General features: G+C 31.9%; 1 protein-coding gene across 1 annotated transcript in view; it reads right to left on the bottom strand.

Annotated features, from left to right (window-relative positions):
• Window positions 1-16,826, bottom strand: part of LOC140442056 (uncharacterized) — a 304,302-nt gene that overhangs the window by 195,839 nt on the left and 91,637 nt on the right. The window contains exons 4-5 of the mRNA XM_072533113.1: window positions 15,216-15,603; window positions 11,292-11,560 (exon numbers count right to left, since the gene is read on the bottom strand). Of these exons, the coding sequence (XP_072389214.1) occupies window positions 11,292-11,560; window positions 15,216-15,603 (657 nt within the window). The remainder of the gene's footprint in view (window positions 1-11,291; window positions 11,561-15,215; window positions 15,604-16,826) is intronic.

Raw genomic sequence — 16,826 nt, 5'->3', positions numbered from 1 at the left:
CAAAAGACAAAAAAGCTAACACGGGCAAGAGCTAGGGGAAACAGACGCACAGTTGAATTAGAGGAAGATATTGAAACGGTAGAAAGTTTCACATATTTAGGAGTTACATTAAACACGGATGGAACAGAAGAACCAGAAATCCAAAGAAGAATAGTAAAGGGAAACAAAGCTTATTTTTCACTCGATCATGTGTTTCGCTCCAAAAACACACACTGGAGATCGAAAATCAGGGTCTACAAAACTATAATCAGACCAATAGTATGTTATGGATGCGAGACATGGGTGATGACAGAAGAGACAAAAAGAAAACTGGAAGTCTTCGAAAGAAAAGTCCTAAGAAAGATATTTGGACCTATTAACGAAAACGGAATATGGAGATCCAGGTATAACTATGAACTCTACCAACTGTTAAAAGAGACTCCAATCTCAGAATTCGTTAAACTTCAGAGACTTCGCTGGGCTGGTCATGTAGTAAGAATGGAGACAGAAATATTGCCGAAAAGAGCCCTTGATAGTAAAATGCAGGGCGCAAGACCAAAAGGAAGGCCACGGAAAAGATGGGAGGATGAAGTGGCAGCGGACGCGCAAAATTTGCTAGACGTGAGAACCTGGAGAAGATCGGCACGGGACCGACAAGATTGAAGGCATAGTTTGAAGGCGTAGCTCGATTTTATAAGACGATTTTATGCAAAAAGTTCAGCGACTCTCTACAAGTGACGTATTTGTTATGATAATTGGACAGCAGATTAATGATATAGCGTTACAGGTACGAAATTTGTAATTCTACAAAAAAAGTGTATAGATCTTAGCATATTGTAAATTTGAATAAATCTCTAGACCATGTCATATGACTTTGTAGTATCAAAGGATACTGCAATGGTCATCTCACTCTTTACAATCCTTCATGTATCATACAGCCTTAATTTATCACGTCTACTGCTAGACATAGGCCTCCCGTAAACTTCTCCATCCTTTACAATTTTGTTCTCTTCGTTGTAAAGTTTTGGTAATACATAAATTCTTCATGTATCTCTGATTCTAAATCTATAAAGTGGTCTATGCATTCGATAGTCGTCAGTCGTAAACAGTTTTTAAATATAATTTTAAATGAAAAAGACAGCAAAGATTTGATTTCACGTTCAAAGCGTCTATGTATCTGTTGATACGTATTTCGACTTAATAAGTCTCATCAGAACAGTTATTCATAGCCGTTCTTAACGTGAAAAATAATCTTCTCTGTCTTTTAGGAAGCAACAATAAAATGGCTTCGTTATTGACACAATAGCGACATCTGATAGAAAAATCGGTAAGATAGTTTCGAAACAAATTCAGATTTCTGCTTTAATCCGAACCTTCTATAAATGCAAGGTATAACAGACGTTGATAAAGATGTTAATAGAGACATGGGGAATCTAAAATTTGCATTCCACGACATGTCTATCAACTAAGCAGAAATCCATAACGAATTTGTTTCTTGTACTCATACAGAGTAGATCCGAATAAAATGACAAAGACAGCAAAGATTTGATTTCACGTTCAAAGCGTCTATGTATCTGTTGATACGTATTTCGACTTAATAAGTCTCATCAAAACAGTTATTCATAGCCGTAGAAATCTGCCATTACAGATTTCTTGTTAAAATCAAAATTATATGAATTAATTTGACATTTGACAAATTTATATGTCCCAATTTATCTACCAAAATTATGGATGTAAAAGTCTTACCTTTATAAGACAAATTCGATGTTTTATACAATAGTGAAAATTCCTACGTAACTAACTACTTTAACACGCTCTAACTTTAAATAACTTTAACACGCTCGTTAAAAAAATATTTTGCTATATAAAAATTTCATCAATTTCTTTGCGACTCAATTTAGATTTAAATAGTAGATTCTAATATTATTTTCCGTCAACAGAATGGAACAAATTCAATATCCTATCCCTTGGGGCTATAAAATAATTAAATTAGTATTAAAATCAAGGAAGACATTGGAGATAAAATCCATAACAGATACCAGGTTTCAATTCAAGATTCATTACGAACCATAATAAAGCTCGTAATTGAGTTATCTTAAATTTCTTTACTAACCAACTGATTTTGAAGAGCACCCATTTTCAATATTGTAAAATGAACGTTGTACATTATTACGTTAAGCGATTTAATTATATTAGAAAAAATACAAAAGAGATCATGTTTATAATTATATCTCCATAATTACGAAAATTTTTATACGATCATTTTTTAATTATGCCAAATTTTTATTCATGTTTTCGTCATTCAAATTAATTTTTATTTAAATCTTGAATATTTTGCCTGTGTGAGTCCATTTCAAATAGGTGAAAAGAAATAAGAATAAGACTCACAATCAATTTATTCTACCACCAACGATCGGTTTCACAAACTATAATTTGCTATTCATCTTCAGGTCAACGGTACATAGTAACCTAATTGCTGAAACTATAATAACCCGTATTGGGGTGGTGTCTGGTACACAATTTACAGCAATTATGCCATATGTGTGTGATTATTAAATATGATTTTAAAATTAATTAAATAAAATAAAATAAAACTTAAGTGAAAAACAATTTAGTAAAATTGAAATTAAATAATTAAATATTACTTACGTGCCCGTACAAGGATTATTATTGAACATAGTTAAAAAACTGTTATGGTAAACTGGTAACAGGTGATCATCGGTTTTACTGCAACTGTTTAACGAATAAAGGGAAAGTTCTTGACATTAGGAACCAAATTGAAACTGGTTAAAAAACCCACACAAAGTAGAATTGATATTAAGAGATTAAGGGAACCACAAACAAGGGAACAAACTGTAAAAACTCTTACTGAAAATCTACGTAATGCCCAAGAACTGAATAAGAGTTGTTATAACATTGATCAGAAATGGGAAAATATAAAAGTAGCAATAATTAAAACCGCAAATGTAAACTTAAAACCAAAGAAAAGAAAACATAAAGACTAGATAACTGAAGAAATACTACTATTAATGAATGAAAGAAAATCATTTAAAACAAAAAATCCAATTAAATATAATGAAACTGATCGATTAATTAAAAAGAGAATAAAAGAAGCTAAGGAGAGAATGTTACATGAGCAGTGCTAAGAACTAGAAGAAATTGAGAAAAAATATGACTTTTTTAACATGCATAAAAGAATTAGATAATTAACAGGAATGAGAAAAACACTTCAAACTAGGCAACTAAGAGATGAAAGTGGTGCACTTATAACAGATATAAACAAAAAAATGCAGAGATGGACACAATATATAGCACAACTGTTTGAAGTTAAAGAGAGAACAGAAGCACCAAAAGAATTTAAGGATAATACTGTACCTGCCATTATACGAGAAGAAATTGAATATGCAATAAAACACTTGAGTGAAGTTCAATTTTGATTCATAGCAGGACTCCGAACGAGGGAAGCACTTTTTAGTTTGCAAGTTCTAATACAGAGACCCAGGCATGTAAACTACGATGTGTATGCATGTTTCATTGATTTCGAGAAGGCATTTGATAAAATCCCACATGGAAAACTAATCGTTATCCTAAAAACATCAGGACTCGATGGTAAGGATATAAGGCTGATCTCAAACTTATATCTCCAACAAAAAGCAACAGTGCTACTAGAAAATGAACTGTCTGAGATCTTCACAGTCGAAAAAGGTGTTAGACAGGGTTGCATATTGTCACTGGCATTATTCAACATATACTCTAAAAACATCTTTAGAGAGGCCTTGAACGAATCAGAAGATGGGATTGCTGTAAATGGCCAACTTATAAACAATATTAAATATGCAGACAATACAGTGTTGCTGGCAGATAGTGCGCAGGCTGACTAATCTTAGGAAGTGGCCTGGTCTAACGTCAACTGATTTATTTTGAGCTGCTGTGAATAGAATAAGACGGTTTAATGTGATCGCCAATATCTCTAGAAGATAGGCACATTTAGAAGAAAAGTCATATGTAATAAGCACACACATATAATATTGACATAATTGCTATATATTTTGTACCAGACAGCACCCTAATACGGGTTATTATATTTTCAGCATTTAGTTTACCATGTACCGTTGACCTGAAGATGCATAGCAAATTATAGTATGCGAAACCGGTCGTTGGTGGTAGAATAAATTGATTGTGAGTAAGTCTTATTCTTATTTCCTTTTTTTACCTATTTAATTTTTATTCTGTGATTTTTGTGTGCGAATTTGTGATATGACTAAATTCTTAACCAGCGTCATTTAAATATAAATTCCATAACGTAGTCTATTTATTACAATCGCTCTCGATAATGTGGTATTTCCATTCGATGCAAATCGCTGTATATTTTATTTTCTTTTAGAAAATCGGGCTGCGCTGATCATTTTAAGTCCCTATGAAAAGTTTAAAGGAACGCAAGAAATTATTTTATCAACTTTTCCATATAGCCGAAGCCATCTAATACAACTATAATGAGTTTTTAAATTTGTTTTTCCGTTGCTGTTTGAGTTTGGTTTCTGTCTACAGTTCCCTTTCTGATTTTACTTTTAACCACAACCCAGTTTTTAATAGATTTATATTCTGTTTGACTAAGTTAAACGAATTTTTCTTTACAAAATATATTTTTCTTTCTAATTTAAACTTTGCTTCAAATATTTTAATATCCGTTAGTGAAGTTTTTTCTTATGTAATTATTTGTATCTGTCAAAAGAAAGGAAGGCAAAAATATACAATCAAATATTTAGTCTGTTTGCAACTGGCAGTTGATTACAAATGCAAATCTTCACTAATCTGGAAGCAACAGGTAAAGTTGGAACAGTCTGGAAGCAACCTTTTTCATCTCTCTCTGTTGTTCCATTCTCCATCATTTAGGCCTCTCTTACTCATGGCGTCGTCTACTTCGTTCCTCCAGGATTTTCGGGGTCGTCCTCTTTTCCTCCTTCCTACGGGAGGAGGAAAAGATAATAACCATTCGGTTATTCTCTTTATCCATCTGCTGTCGCTAGTTCTTCTTACATGTCCATACCACTTTAGTCTTTTTTGTTCTATGTATGTTAGTATGTCTGTTTCTATTGAGGTTCTTGCTTGTAAAGTTGACCAAATGTAGTTTAAGATTTTAAAGAGTCTATCCTGTTCACATAGAAAAACAAACCCATGGATTATATACGTAACAGGTATTAAAAATATCGGTCAGTGTTGAACAATCAAAAGGGACAGATTTATATATTAAATAAAATTAATATTAATGCGGATATATCGTATTGATATCTAACATTTAAGCAATGTCCATAGATTCAAAACTTACTGGTTTACCTATAAATAATTATGGATTTCCATCTGTTCCTATTTTTTTGTGTTAGTATCGTTGTCTGGCCCAATTGGAATGATTATAGATTGACTAAGTTCGTTAATGTTATTTTATTATCAACAATTCACAATATTTTTTTATTTTTTTTACTGAATTTACGGCATTGGTCCAGTTTCGTTTCGCATTTTTTTTCGTTTTTTTATGGAATTTAAAAAAATAATTCTGAAGCTATTTTTTTATGGCATTTTAAAGCAATTACTCTTTTAATAGAAATAAGCCACAATTTAAGGTTAAAATAAGTTTTTAAATATCTACCCGACTGTTTGAAGATATAAGGTATACAGAAATAACGCTATAACAGTCAATTGATACCAACCGTGGATGTTCTACTAACAGGTGACAATTTTACGCACCACTCATTGATTGAGTCAAATATTAAAAAATACATGGTGTAAAAGACCAAATTGATAAATTATTTTATACACTGACACAAGAAAAAGACAATTAAAAACAGTTTAAAAGCCACGTGTGCCGGCCAACTGTGATTTGTGAGGTTAAGAGTAAATGTCATTTCTGGACATTGGAAATGACACCACTTCTTCTTTTCTTTTTCTTTTTCTTATGAAGTACTACTACTGATAATTACTATTTAAATGGGAATAAGTCACAATTAAAGGTTAAAGTACGTTTATTGACGTTTCAATTTCCACTTCGGAAATCGTAATTTATATTATATATTATATATTTCCACTACTACTGATAGAATACACATCAAAATTTACCAGAAAGTTGTTTGAAGTTAAAAAAACAAAATTGTGTACGAAATACTTTAAGATAGATTAAAAGTTGAAACATTACAATAAATCAGTTGCTGAGACATCATTGGAGTAGAGAATGGTTATCCAAATATAATAGGTAGGAGTAAATAGTGCTTAATTGATTTATATCACTAATTTTGTTCATTGCATTGGCATTCTGAGAAATGAATGCCATTTCTAAGAACAGTCTTATAGTATAGTTGGACTCTGTAGCTAAAACTCTGATCGATTAATTTTATGATATTCTTTGTTAAAATCCGCAAGAGATCTTTTAGGATATAATCTGCTATCACTCCGGTGACTAATTAAACGATTACCTAAACTGCGTGAGGTTTGTCCCACATATACCAAAAATTACACTTGTTACATGGAATTTGGTAGACAACGTTGGAACAATCCTTAATGTGATTCTTATCTTTAACTTTAGAAAATATAGATCTTGAAGTTAATGAGATTTTAAGGGCTATTTTTAAGTTGGTGATATCTTTGAACAATCTTGCCAGTCTGGGTGTTATGTCTTTAACATATTTTAAAGAAGTATACAAGCAATTGGCATTTGGTTCTCCGCTTGTGACAGTAATTTGTAACTCATTGTTTTTTCCTTTATATATATATTATATATATATATATATATATATATATTATATATATATATATATATATATATATATATATATATATATATATATATATATATATATTTCTTTTGTAGTTGTTAACTTTATACTGCCTCCAATATTCCGATCTTGATAACTAAATTAAAAGCGTTTCGGTTATTGTTTTATATCAAATCTGTAAAGCTTAGTCCACCTTTGTTATAACCTTTGATATCAAAAAGTTACGGAAAAATTCACAAATCAACTCGTGAAAATGTATTTGACACAGACTTTGATACACAAAGACTATACGTTGAAATTTAAACTAATATTGATTTTCTGAAAATTGGTAATTGTTGACCTTGGTTGTTTTTGCATGAAGTTCATGGCAAAAAAAGAGTTTTCAGTACACATTTATGTAAAAAAAACTTGCAAAAAATCAAAAACCGTCAAATATTTTCTGTGTGAGTATAATAAATCTGACACATGAAAGATACTCGAAAAAGTATTATTTTTCTATGACGTTGGCTACTTTTCTAAGGCTGTTTTCTCAAAGAAACATTATGTTTTCTCTTATTAGACTCTAGCTGGTTTCTTTTATTATAAAGCTGATGATGACGATGATGTCAAAACGCGTACTTAATTTTATTAAATAAAAAATTGTTTTACAATTTATGGTTTCATTTAGAGATTTGCAATCGTTAGAAAGATACTTTTCATTATAGATCATTTATGTTTTAAATTCACATTTATATAAAAATAGAATTTGATGTTAATATTGGGAGTAGACTAAATGTAAGGCCAAACGCTATGAGAGAGGTAAGTAAAATATGTGAAAAATATGAGGTTTCCTGGAGAAATCCGAGTGAAAATTAAATTTTATTTTATAAAGAAAATCGCATGTGCTGCGACAATTTTCTGCCATATGCTATTTTATGAGTCAATAGAGGAGTATTGATTCTATTTTTATAAAAATTGTTGTACGGGCTACTGGTGCCCTAAGAGTGGTAATTATGATCTAAACATGTAATATTAATAGGTCAGTGTCCCCTCATGCTACTTGAAAGCAACCCCAAAAAAGGTATAATGGCAGGTTGTGAAAACGAAAAATCTTACCTTGGAAAAATTGCGGAAATTGAATTTTCAGAAAATAAAACCTGGTCAACTCTAAATTTCCTTTTCTTTTTGGTTATCTGGTTATTAAATCATGGTTAAAATGATATTAAAATGATATTCAAAAAGAGCTTCAGAACAACACAAATAAATGTTGATAATTCCGGTAATAAAGTAAAAGACATTGATAATTCAAATATTCCAGATGGGAATTCTCGTAACAAACAGTTTGGCTTATTTGTTAGACAAAATTAGTTTGAGTTTTACTCCAATTTGTGCACAAAATTTAATTTTTTTTTAATTGTAAATATGAAATTAACAACATTTTTTATGATGTACGGAATTATTTTTACCGCTTAATTACACATTTTATATTAATAACTATTTAATTGATTGTTTAATAAACGAAAACTGCTGACAACTAAATATTGGAACATTTTATGCTTTATCTCACGTTTCTTAAATTTTATCAGCCTGGCGCAAAGAAGGCTTTGAAATCAAACATACGAGTAGGTAGTGCGTTATCAACAATAATTGTCACGCGTCATTTGAGTGTGAGTAAAGACAACCGAGATTATCAAAAGCTTATGATTCTGGAAAAAGTGTGATTCAAGAAGCATTCCATAAGGAAAGTTATATCCATCCGGAGATTTTATCTTTCAGCATGACGGAGCCTCATGCCATACGGCTAAATCTACTAAAAAATGGCGTTAAAGTTTTGTCACAACCTTCTAATAGCCCGGATCTCAATCCAATAGAGACACTTTCGCACAAAATAAAACAACGCCTAAGAAATAACCCTCAGCGTACTTTGCCACCACTACGTGCTAAATTACAAGAAATATGGGATAGTTTCACCCCTGAATTCTGTAAAGGCCTAGTTGATAGAATCCCTAATAGAGTTCAGGCTATTATTTAAGCTAAGGATATCGTTACGCCTTATTAATTTTTATTTTAATTTGTTAAAATCCTCTCGTTCCAATATTTAGTTGTCAGCTTTTTTTACTAACAAACAATTAATTAAATAATAATCAACATAAAATATATAATTAAACTGTAAAACTGTAAAAATAATTAAATTTAAATAAAAAAATAATTAAATAAAAGAATGTCGGTAAATTGGTATTATAATTACTATTTAAATGTGAATAAGCCACAATTAAAGGTTAAAGTAAGTTTATTGACATTTTAATTTCCACTTCGGAAATCCGCTGGATAAAAGCTGGATATGGACATCTGGGGTCAGGGATACAGGATTGCTATAAGGAAGTTCCATACGTATCCTCTTTCCGATCGAGAGATGGCATGCAGTAAGGATAATCGAGAGAGCTAAGCGGGCGTACCCTTTACCATGGATGAACTTGCCGAGGCATTGAGTTCACTCAAGACCCGTAGGTCCCCCGGACTGGATCAGATACCACCTGAGGCGGAGAAGGGGCTACGATGGGCGAAGCCTACGTAGCTTCTGGAACACATGAATGCACTGCTGGAGGCACATACCTTTCCGGCGTCCTGGAGAACATAGAGGGTAGTACTGCTCTCCAATGCTGGGGAAAAGTATGGTCTCATTTGTCTTTTTCCATGCATTAGTGCGCTGTATAAAAGTATGCTGGGAGGACACATAGATGACATGAATAAGAGGTCAGGCGGTTTATCTCCGAGGCAATTTGGTTTTTGTATAGGTACAAGCACGATTGATACAATCGTGAGTGTGCTGGACTCACTGCGCAACAGAGAGGATAAATACCGCAGTGGCCCTGCTGTTGTTTGATGTTAAGAATGCATTCAATACGCTGAAGTGGAACGACGTAGTAAAGGCAATGGAGGAAAGAGAATCTTGTGATCACCTGACGAATGTGGTGGCGAAGTATCTGTCCCAGAGAAGAATTATGGTGGAGAAGGGCACGATCGTCGACGTGACGGCCAGGGTACCTCAGGGATCTGTCAGGCCAGAGGCCCTCGTGTTTGTAAGATAGTCGCCCTTATAAATAAACATCTACTTAATGCCCTTGGTACATAAATAATTAAAATATTAACATTATTTTTGTAGATAATGATAGTCAGAAAAAAAACCTTGTTTCTTAGTTGAGTAATAACCAGTTATATTTCACAATTACAAATTTTGCGGGGAAGTTACAAGTCAAAATATTTCGGGGATCAGCTTCGCTCCAGTTAATGAAATAAATTTTTCTTCCTAGCTTTTTTGTGCAATCCTGTTTAAACATAAAAAACCTACATGGGAAACCAGGTTAAAAACTGTTTTTTGACATGATTTTCCATGTTTTTCAATTAGTTTTTGAACAAATTGTGAAAATCTAACCTGTTTAGAAAGAACCTTGTTTACAAAAACCTAATAATTTTTTTTTAAAAAGGTAACTTTTTGCAATTAAAAAAATGGTTGAAACAGCATTGGGCCAGTGTTCGCGACGGTATACTGTAGATTTTTTTATAAGGAAATTTTTTTAAATAAGTCTGCCCAAAAAACGCATGGGAAATAATTTCCCCAATTGGGATGTGGTAGGGTTCCAACCCCTTAGTATTAAAACAGAAAATATTTTTATATTATAATAGTAAGAATTCACTAATAATATGTTTAATAATAACTAATCCATTGACCCCAGTTAAAAGTACGTATTGGTGAGCTAGACAGTGACTTCGTTTTATTAAACAATAACGTTTAAGCCCTCATTAAAATGGCACAGGTATTTAGATATTAATAGGTATAAATACGGTATATATCCGATCGTAGATATATTAGAATTGTTTCACATCAGTTAACATAGGCAGAAGTATTGAGTTATTGTTTGTATATGTTCCGGCTGATAATGAAAACACAGTCGATAAACCTAAAGTATTATAAATAAATATAGTGTTAAATGAAAGAGTAACAAATAGTTATTAAACTCTCATCATTCCTCCAATACCACAGGGGCGAATCTGATTCCCAGACTAAACGCCTTGTAGCTTTCAGGAACCAATAACTTAAATAGAAAATAGTAAATACTGCTCCTACAAAAAAGGGAAACATATTACGACATGAAGCCAACTGGAAACTTATTTGTCGAATTCATTGTCTAGAAAACCGTTATTAAGGTATCGCCTTAAGTTTATGCTGTGATGCGGAGGTGCGCCATCTTGTTAGAAGAACAAATTAACTTCTAATTACATTTGTCAAAATAGGATCAACTGTGTGCTCTAATAATTCTAGATATGCTGCTCCGTTAAAATTTTGTTGAAAAAAAAAAAATAGTTCTGCAATAGAATTATCATAAATTTCTGGCCAAACGTTTAATTTCAATGGCTGTTAAGTATTTATCTCGTAGAAAACTCTATTTTTATCAGCCTAATAACGAAAATTGTGTCTATGTACAGTACCGTTTAAAAAAAGAACAAATTTCAAGATCTGTTATATTTTATAATTCCGCATTATAATATCAACTAATCAAATTCACTTACCAGGTAGCTCCAAAAAGTTGGAAGTTCTTCTTTGACGGCCACGAACAGTATTTTGAAAATTTAAAGGTCCTATATCCTCGTTAGATACATTTGACATATTGGAAGCAATAGAGTCTCGAGAACTTCTTCTGGAAGCCAGATAGGCCAGACCTCCTTTCACTGAACCCTTTCGTCTTGGAGAGCTGGGCCTACTGAGCGACGTTGTCATCGTGTTGGCAACCTCGTCTGTCATGTCAGTTAGATCAGAAGTCGACTTTCTGCAATCACACCTGTAAAGGTATAAATAAACTTACTATTTTTCTAAAGCTATTTTGTTGTAATATTTTAATATTATTTAATATTTTTATTGGGAATTATCCACAATTTCAGTCGAAAATCGTTTATTTTGACTTTCCGATTTCCACTTCGAAAATCTTCCTCAAAATACAAGTTAATTGGTTTTGTAAGTCAATAGTCAATAGAGTTCGTCAATATAAAAAACTCTTTTATTAATTAAATTTTATCTGCCTCCTTAATATTGACATTTTAGTTAAATATTATAAATTTCCAAGTAGATGAGTAGATAAAATGATATTCTCTCATATTATCTGATATTGTAAACGTGAAAAGAAGATTATTATATGTTATTACTAATAAGCATAGTAGCCATGGTAACAAGGAAAATTAAATACATAACTATTTACAAATAAACTTAAATAACAAGCGTGTAAAATTACTTATTTAAATGAGCAAGAAATATTTAATCTCTTGCGAAGATTTGGGTACAAAAGCAATAAAGTTGGTCTGAAAATCAGTAAAGCTAAGACAAAATTAATTGTGGTTGACAGATTCCACACTATCCAACTGACTAACATGTTACAGAAATACTAGATAGTGGTAAGTTTTGTCTATCTCGGATCTAGTATAACTAACGATGGTAACTGTGAAGCAGAAGTTCGGAGACATAGTGGTATGGCAAAAACGCGATAAGTCGCCTAATCAAAGTTTGGAAAGATAGATCTATTTCTCAAAATATCAAGATGAGACTAGTGACTGCCCTTGTATTCTCAATATTTCTATACGGGGCAGAGGCTTGGACTCTTTGCGGACGCGAGCTCCAAAAAATTGATGCCTTTGAGATGTGGTGCTGATGAAGAATGCTGCGCCTTCCAACAAGGGTGTTCAGAAACTCTCTTGACAAACGAAGACCGCAGATTCCTCAGATAATTTTAAGAAAATCTAACCCAATTCACCTTGTCCGAAAATGCTTCCTTAGCGAGCTAGAGCTCTTTGAAGATGGCGACCTGTAATTTTTTTTATAAATACCTCCAGAATGCTTCTATTTAAAAAAACAAAAACTGTTGCGATTATTTATCCTCCAGAGTTGAATCCGTTTCATCAATTGCGAATTTCTAGTACCGATAATTGGTGTCCGTTTTGGGTAGGTTAACGGTTATTTTAACGTATAACTTTTTTGTTTTTACCTTTTAAGCTTTTGTGATACTAGAATATTAAATTTTTAAATATTCTAGTACTTAAAGCTACTCTTACTGTAAGTCGATAGAATCCACCGTTTTCTAGAAAAATCGATTTGAAAATGTTTCGTTTTTTCGTGATGAAAGGTAAATTAATATTTTTTGCACTACTTGGCCGTGGACCTGTCAACGAAAGGATAACTTACGTTTTTCATTGTCAAATTGTAGTCAGTTCGCGAAGTTTATCTTTTATTTTTTCACTTTGTGGCATTCAAGTATAACAATTTTAATTCAAAAACAATGGTTTTACTAATGAAGAATACGCTGATATGCTTTAGTTTATGGCAAAATAAGGTATAATGCTCGAGCAGCACAACGTAGATACCTTGAAAAATTTCTCAATCGTGATCCCACTCACTCAACATCTACAGCTCTTCATCAATATAAAAGAAACAGGTTCAGTGGTCCCAAAACATAATGGGTAACATAACAATGTATCAGAAGCACATGAGGATGTTATTTTAACGGAACTTAAGGAAAATCCAGAAAGTTGCATTCGAAGACTATCTGCCATGTATCCCACAATTTTAAAATCTTCCGTAGGAAATATCTTCTATCTATCTATCTATACAGCCCTTGGTGTCCAATTTTGGACATATGCCTCCTCTTCCTTTTTCCACGTCTCTCTATTGTAGGCAGTTTGTATCCACTTTTAAGTCATCATCACATCATTCTTTATCATCATTTCTTTAAGTCATCTGACCATCTCATTTGTGGCCTTCCTCTTTTTCGTTTGTAACTGTATGGTCTCCAGTGTATAATCATCTTATTCCATCTGTCGTCTTTCTGTCTTATGGTATGTCCAGCGAACTTTCCCTTAAATTTTGCTATCTGCGTTAATACATCGGTCACTTTTGTTTTGTTGCGGATCCAAGTATTTCTTTTCTTGTCTGATAGCCTGATGTTCAGCATTTGCCTTTCCATGGCTCTTTGGGTCTTTGCTATTTTTTCCATGTTTTCCTTTGTAAACGTCCAAGTTTGAGAACCGTAGGTGAGAACAGAAAATACACATTGGTTGAAGACTCTTGTTTTTAAATATTGGAGGTATTTTCTGTTTTTTAGTATATAGGAAAGTTTTCCGAAGGATACCCAAGCCAACCGTATCCTTCTCTTTATTTCTCCTGTCTGATTTTCTTTATTTAATTTAACTGGTTGTCCCAGATATACATATTCTTTTATTTGTTGTATAGTTGTTTGTGCAATTGTAATTATTAATTCTTCTGGTTGGTTGGTCTTAATTTTCGTTTTATTATAATTCATTTGTATACCTTTTTTTGTTAATTCGCTATTTAATTCATCCATCATATTTTGTAATTCTTCCCTTTTATCTGTTATTAATACAATGTCGTCTGCATATCTCAAGTGATTCAAGTATTGGCCATTTATGCTAATACCCCGTTTTTCCCATCGTAATTTGTTGTTGTTGTCTGTACTATTTCTTTACCCACTTTCATTAGAGTTTCAGTAAATATCATGTTTATTTCATCGATATGTTTTGTTTTATATCTTCCTTGGTCGGCAATTTTTCCTTTATTCTCTCTTCGTACGTCTCTTTTTCTTGTTTTAGTTTTTTCATGTCTAATTTCTGATTATTTTCCATTTTCTTTCTTGTTTCAAATCTACTATCAATGATCAGCTTAGCTAGGACTAGTCTATGGTCGCTACCAGTTGAGAAGCGATTTAGGGCTGATACGTCTTTAACCATAGATTTTTGCGTTGAAAGAATATAATCAATTTCGTTTTCAGTTTCATCATTGGGTCTAATCCATGTCCATTTTCTTTGGGGTTTTTTCTTAAAGAATGTATTCATTGCATATATTCTCCTCCAAGTAATTCATCAATGTGTTTCCTCTATCATTTCTTTTGCCGTATCCATGGTGTCCTACTTTGTCTTCTTCTTTATATAGTTGTTCTCCTATTTTGGCATTGAATTCCCCGATTATTAGCGTTAATTTTGATTTCTCCTCTTCCATAGCTGTTGTTATGTCTTCGTAGAAATGTTCAATATCTTCATCGTTGTAGGTACTTGTTGGAGCTTACACCTGTATGATTTTTAAGGACGTTCTTTTTAATTTAAGCGTCGTGTATGCTATCTGATATTTTTGTTTATTGTTATTATATATTATATATCTGATATTTTTGTTTATTGTTATTATACTCTATCTGATATTATTATTATCTGATATTTTTGTTAAACTTGAAAAGGATTGAGACCTGCAATCTGAGCGATCGAGATATGAAGACAATATCTACTGAGAGCGAAAATAAGAATAAAACTTAGTTGAAAAATTTTCATTCAAACGTCCATGTTATAGTAACTGTTAAGGGAAACTAACATTTAAAAAGATTATTATTAATATTTACGTGAAAAATCCGAACGAAAGTTTAAAATACTTTCTTTATTTGTTACCTCTTTAAAGACTTTGTACTTCCTTCGTACTCATTTATGGATTTACAGGATGAGTACCGGTCATCATATCCAGGATTTGTTCTAATATTACACCTAGGTTTTCTTTTTTCTTTAAAAGAGGAATGTCTTGAACTAACGCTGGTCGAAGATTCTCTGTAACTTGACGTCGTTTGGGATTGGGTATCCGAGTCTAGAGAATGACAGACTTTGTACTCTATATCTTGATAGGCTCCTGTGGGATGCTTAGTAGTAGAGGAATATTCTAAACTAGATTTTGTGGAATTTAGCGAGTCGCTCTTTGATGATTGGTACATTTGGCGGTTCATCATTCCAGACTTTTTTGGAGGGGAGGCAAGATTGAAGTTGTGACTATTACTATCACTTGATCCTGTAACAAATAAATCATATATAAGTAAATACTTACATAGTTCTTATTTGTAAATAATCTGCACGTTTTTGCGGCAAATTTCCCTAAAGAGTATGGTTAAAATTAAATTAAAAATATAGGTATAAATTTATAAACACTTGTGAGATGGTGATTTATTTTTTATTTAGCAGTTTTTTCTATTTTCTTTTACCATATGTTTGGTTCACAAATAGAGATGAATCTTTCTTTTGAACTCTATGTTAATTACAGTAAAAATTATTATAATTTTATTTTTTTTTTACTATAAATTAGTTTATTATTATTACAATTATCATAAAAAAAAATAGAAAAATAAATAAAAAGTGAAGAGTAATATGTGATTAGACCAATTTTAAAATCTATATAGAACTTCTTACGGTATTTATATCGTTTTTAAAAGTATTTTTATTTTTTTGTCCTAAGAATCAAAGTCTAATATGATTAGGTGAATAAAACTATTCGCTTTCTCAAACGACCGTGCTGCCAACTGCTGTAAAAATAGATAATTAATAAAATAGAGATAAATGTCAAAAATTTTAATAAATTAGAGTTTAAAACTAAAATAAATATTATTAAATTTAAAAAATAATGAGCGGTAAGAAGAAAAGTAATAGATATTGTTCAGTGCCACAATGTTCTGCTCGATGTACGAAAGATATACATATCTACTTCTTTCCAAAGGACGAGAAATTACAACAAAACTGGCAAGTAGCTCTTCGTATTACGAAACCTGTACAAACCTGTGACAAAATTCTAAATGTATGCAGCCGAGACTTTAAGAAATCAAATTACTTTTTTCTAGGTAAATCATATTTGATAGGAAATTTATTGAAGTTATACTTCTATACGCGCGCTCTACGTTGGATATTTGTATGGGAGGATTATACTCGGTTCGCTATTCCCAGTCCGAACTGTCTAGTGAATTTAGTAATTATTTTTTTGCAAAGTTAGTTACTTTTTGACAGACTAAAAGTGGCTGGAAATTACTATACAACCAAGCATACGAACTCATTGCCAATATTAATAGTAAACAAACTAAATAGTAAATAAAATAGAACTTTGCGAATTACCGACAATCAATATTTATTTATCTGCACCATATAATAAATAGTTATGTTAAATTATAACAACTAAAATATATTTTTTAAATATATACTACCCAAAATTTGTTGGGTTTAGTATACACTTCCACTATTTAGAATAGT

The sequence above is a fragment of the Diabrotica undecimpunctata genome, chromosome 5, assembly GCF_040954645.1.
Source record: "Diabrotica undecimpunctata isolate CICGRU chromosome 5, icDiaUnde3, whole genome shotgun sequence".
Taxonomy (NCBI): Eukaryota; Metazoa; Arthropoda; class Insecta; order Coleoptera; family Chrysomelidae; genus Diabrotica; species Diabrotica undecimpunctata.
Note: the sequence above shows the minus strand (reverse complement) of the source record. Positions and strands in the feature narration are given on the sequence as shown.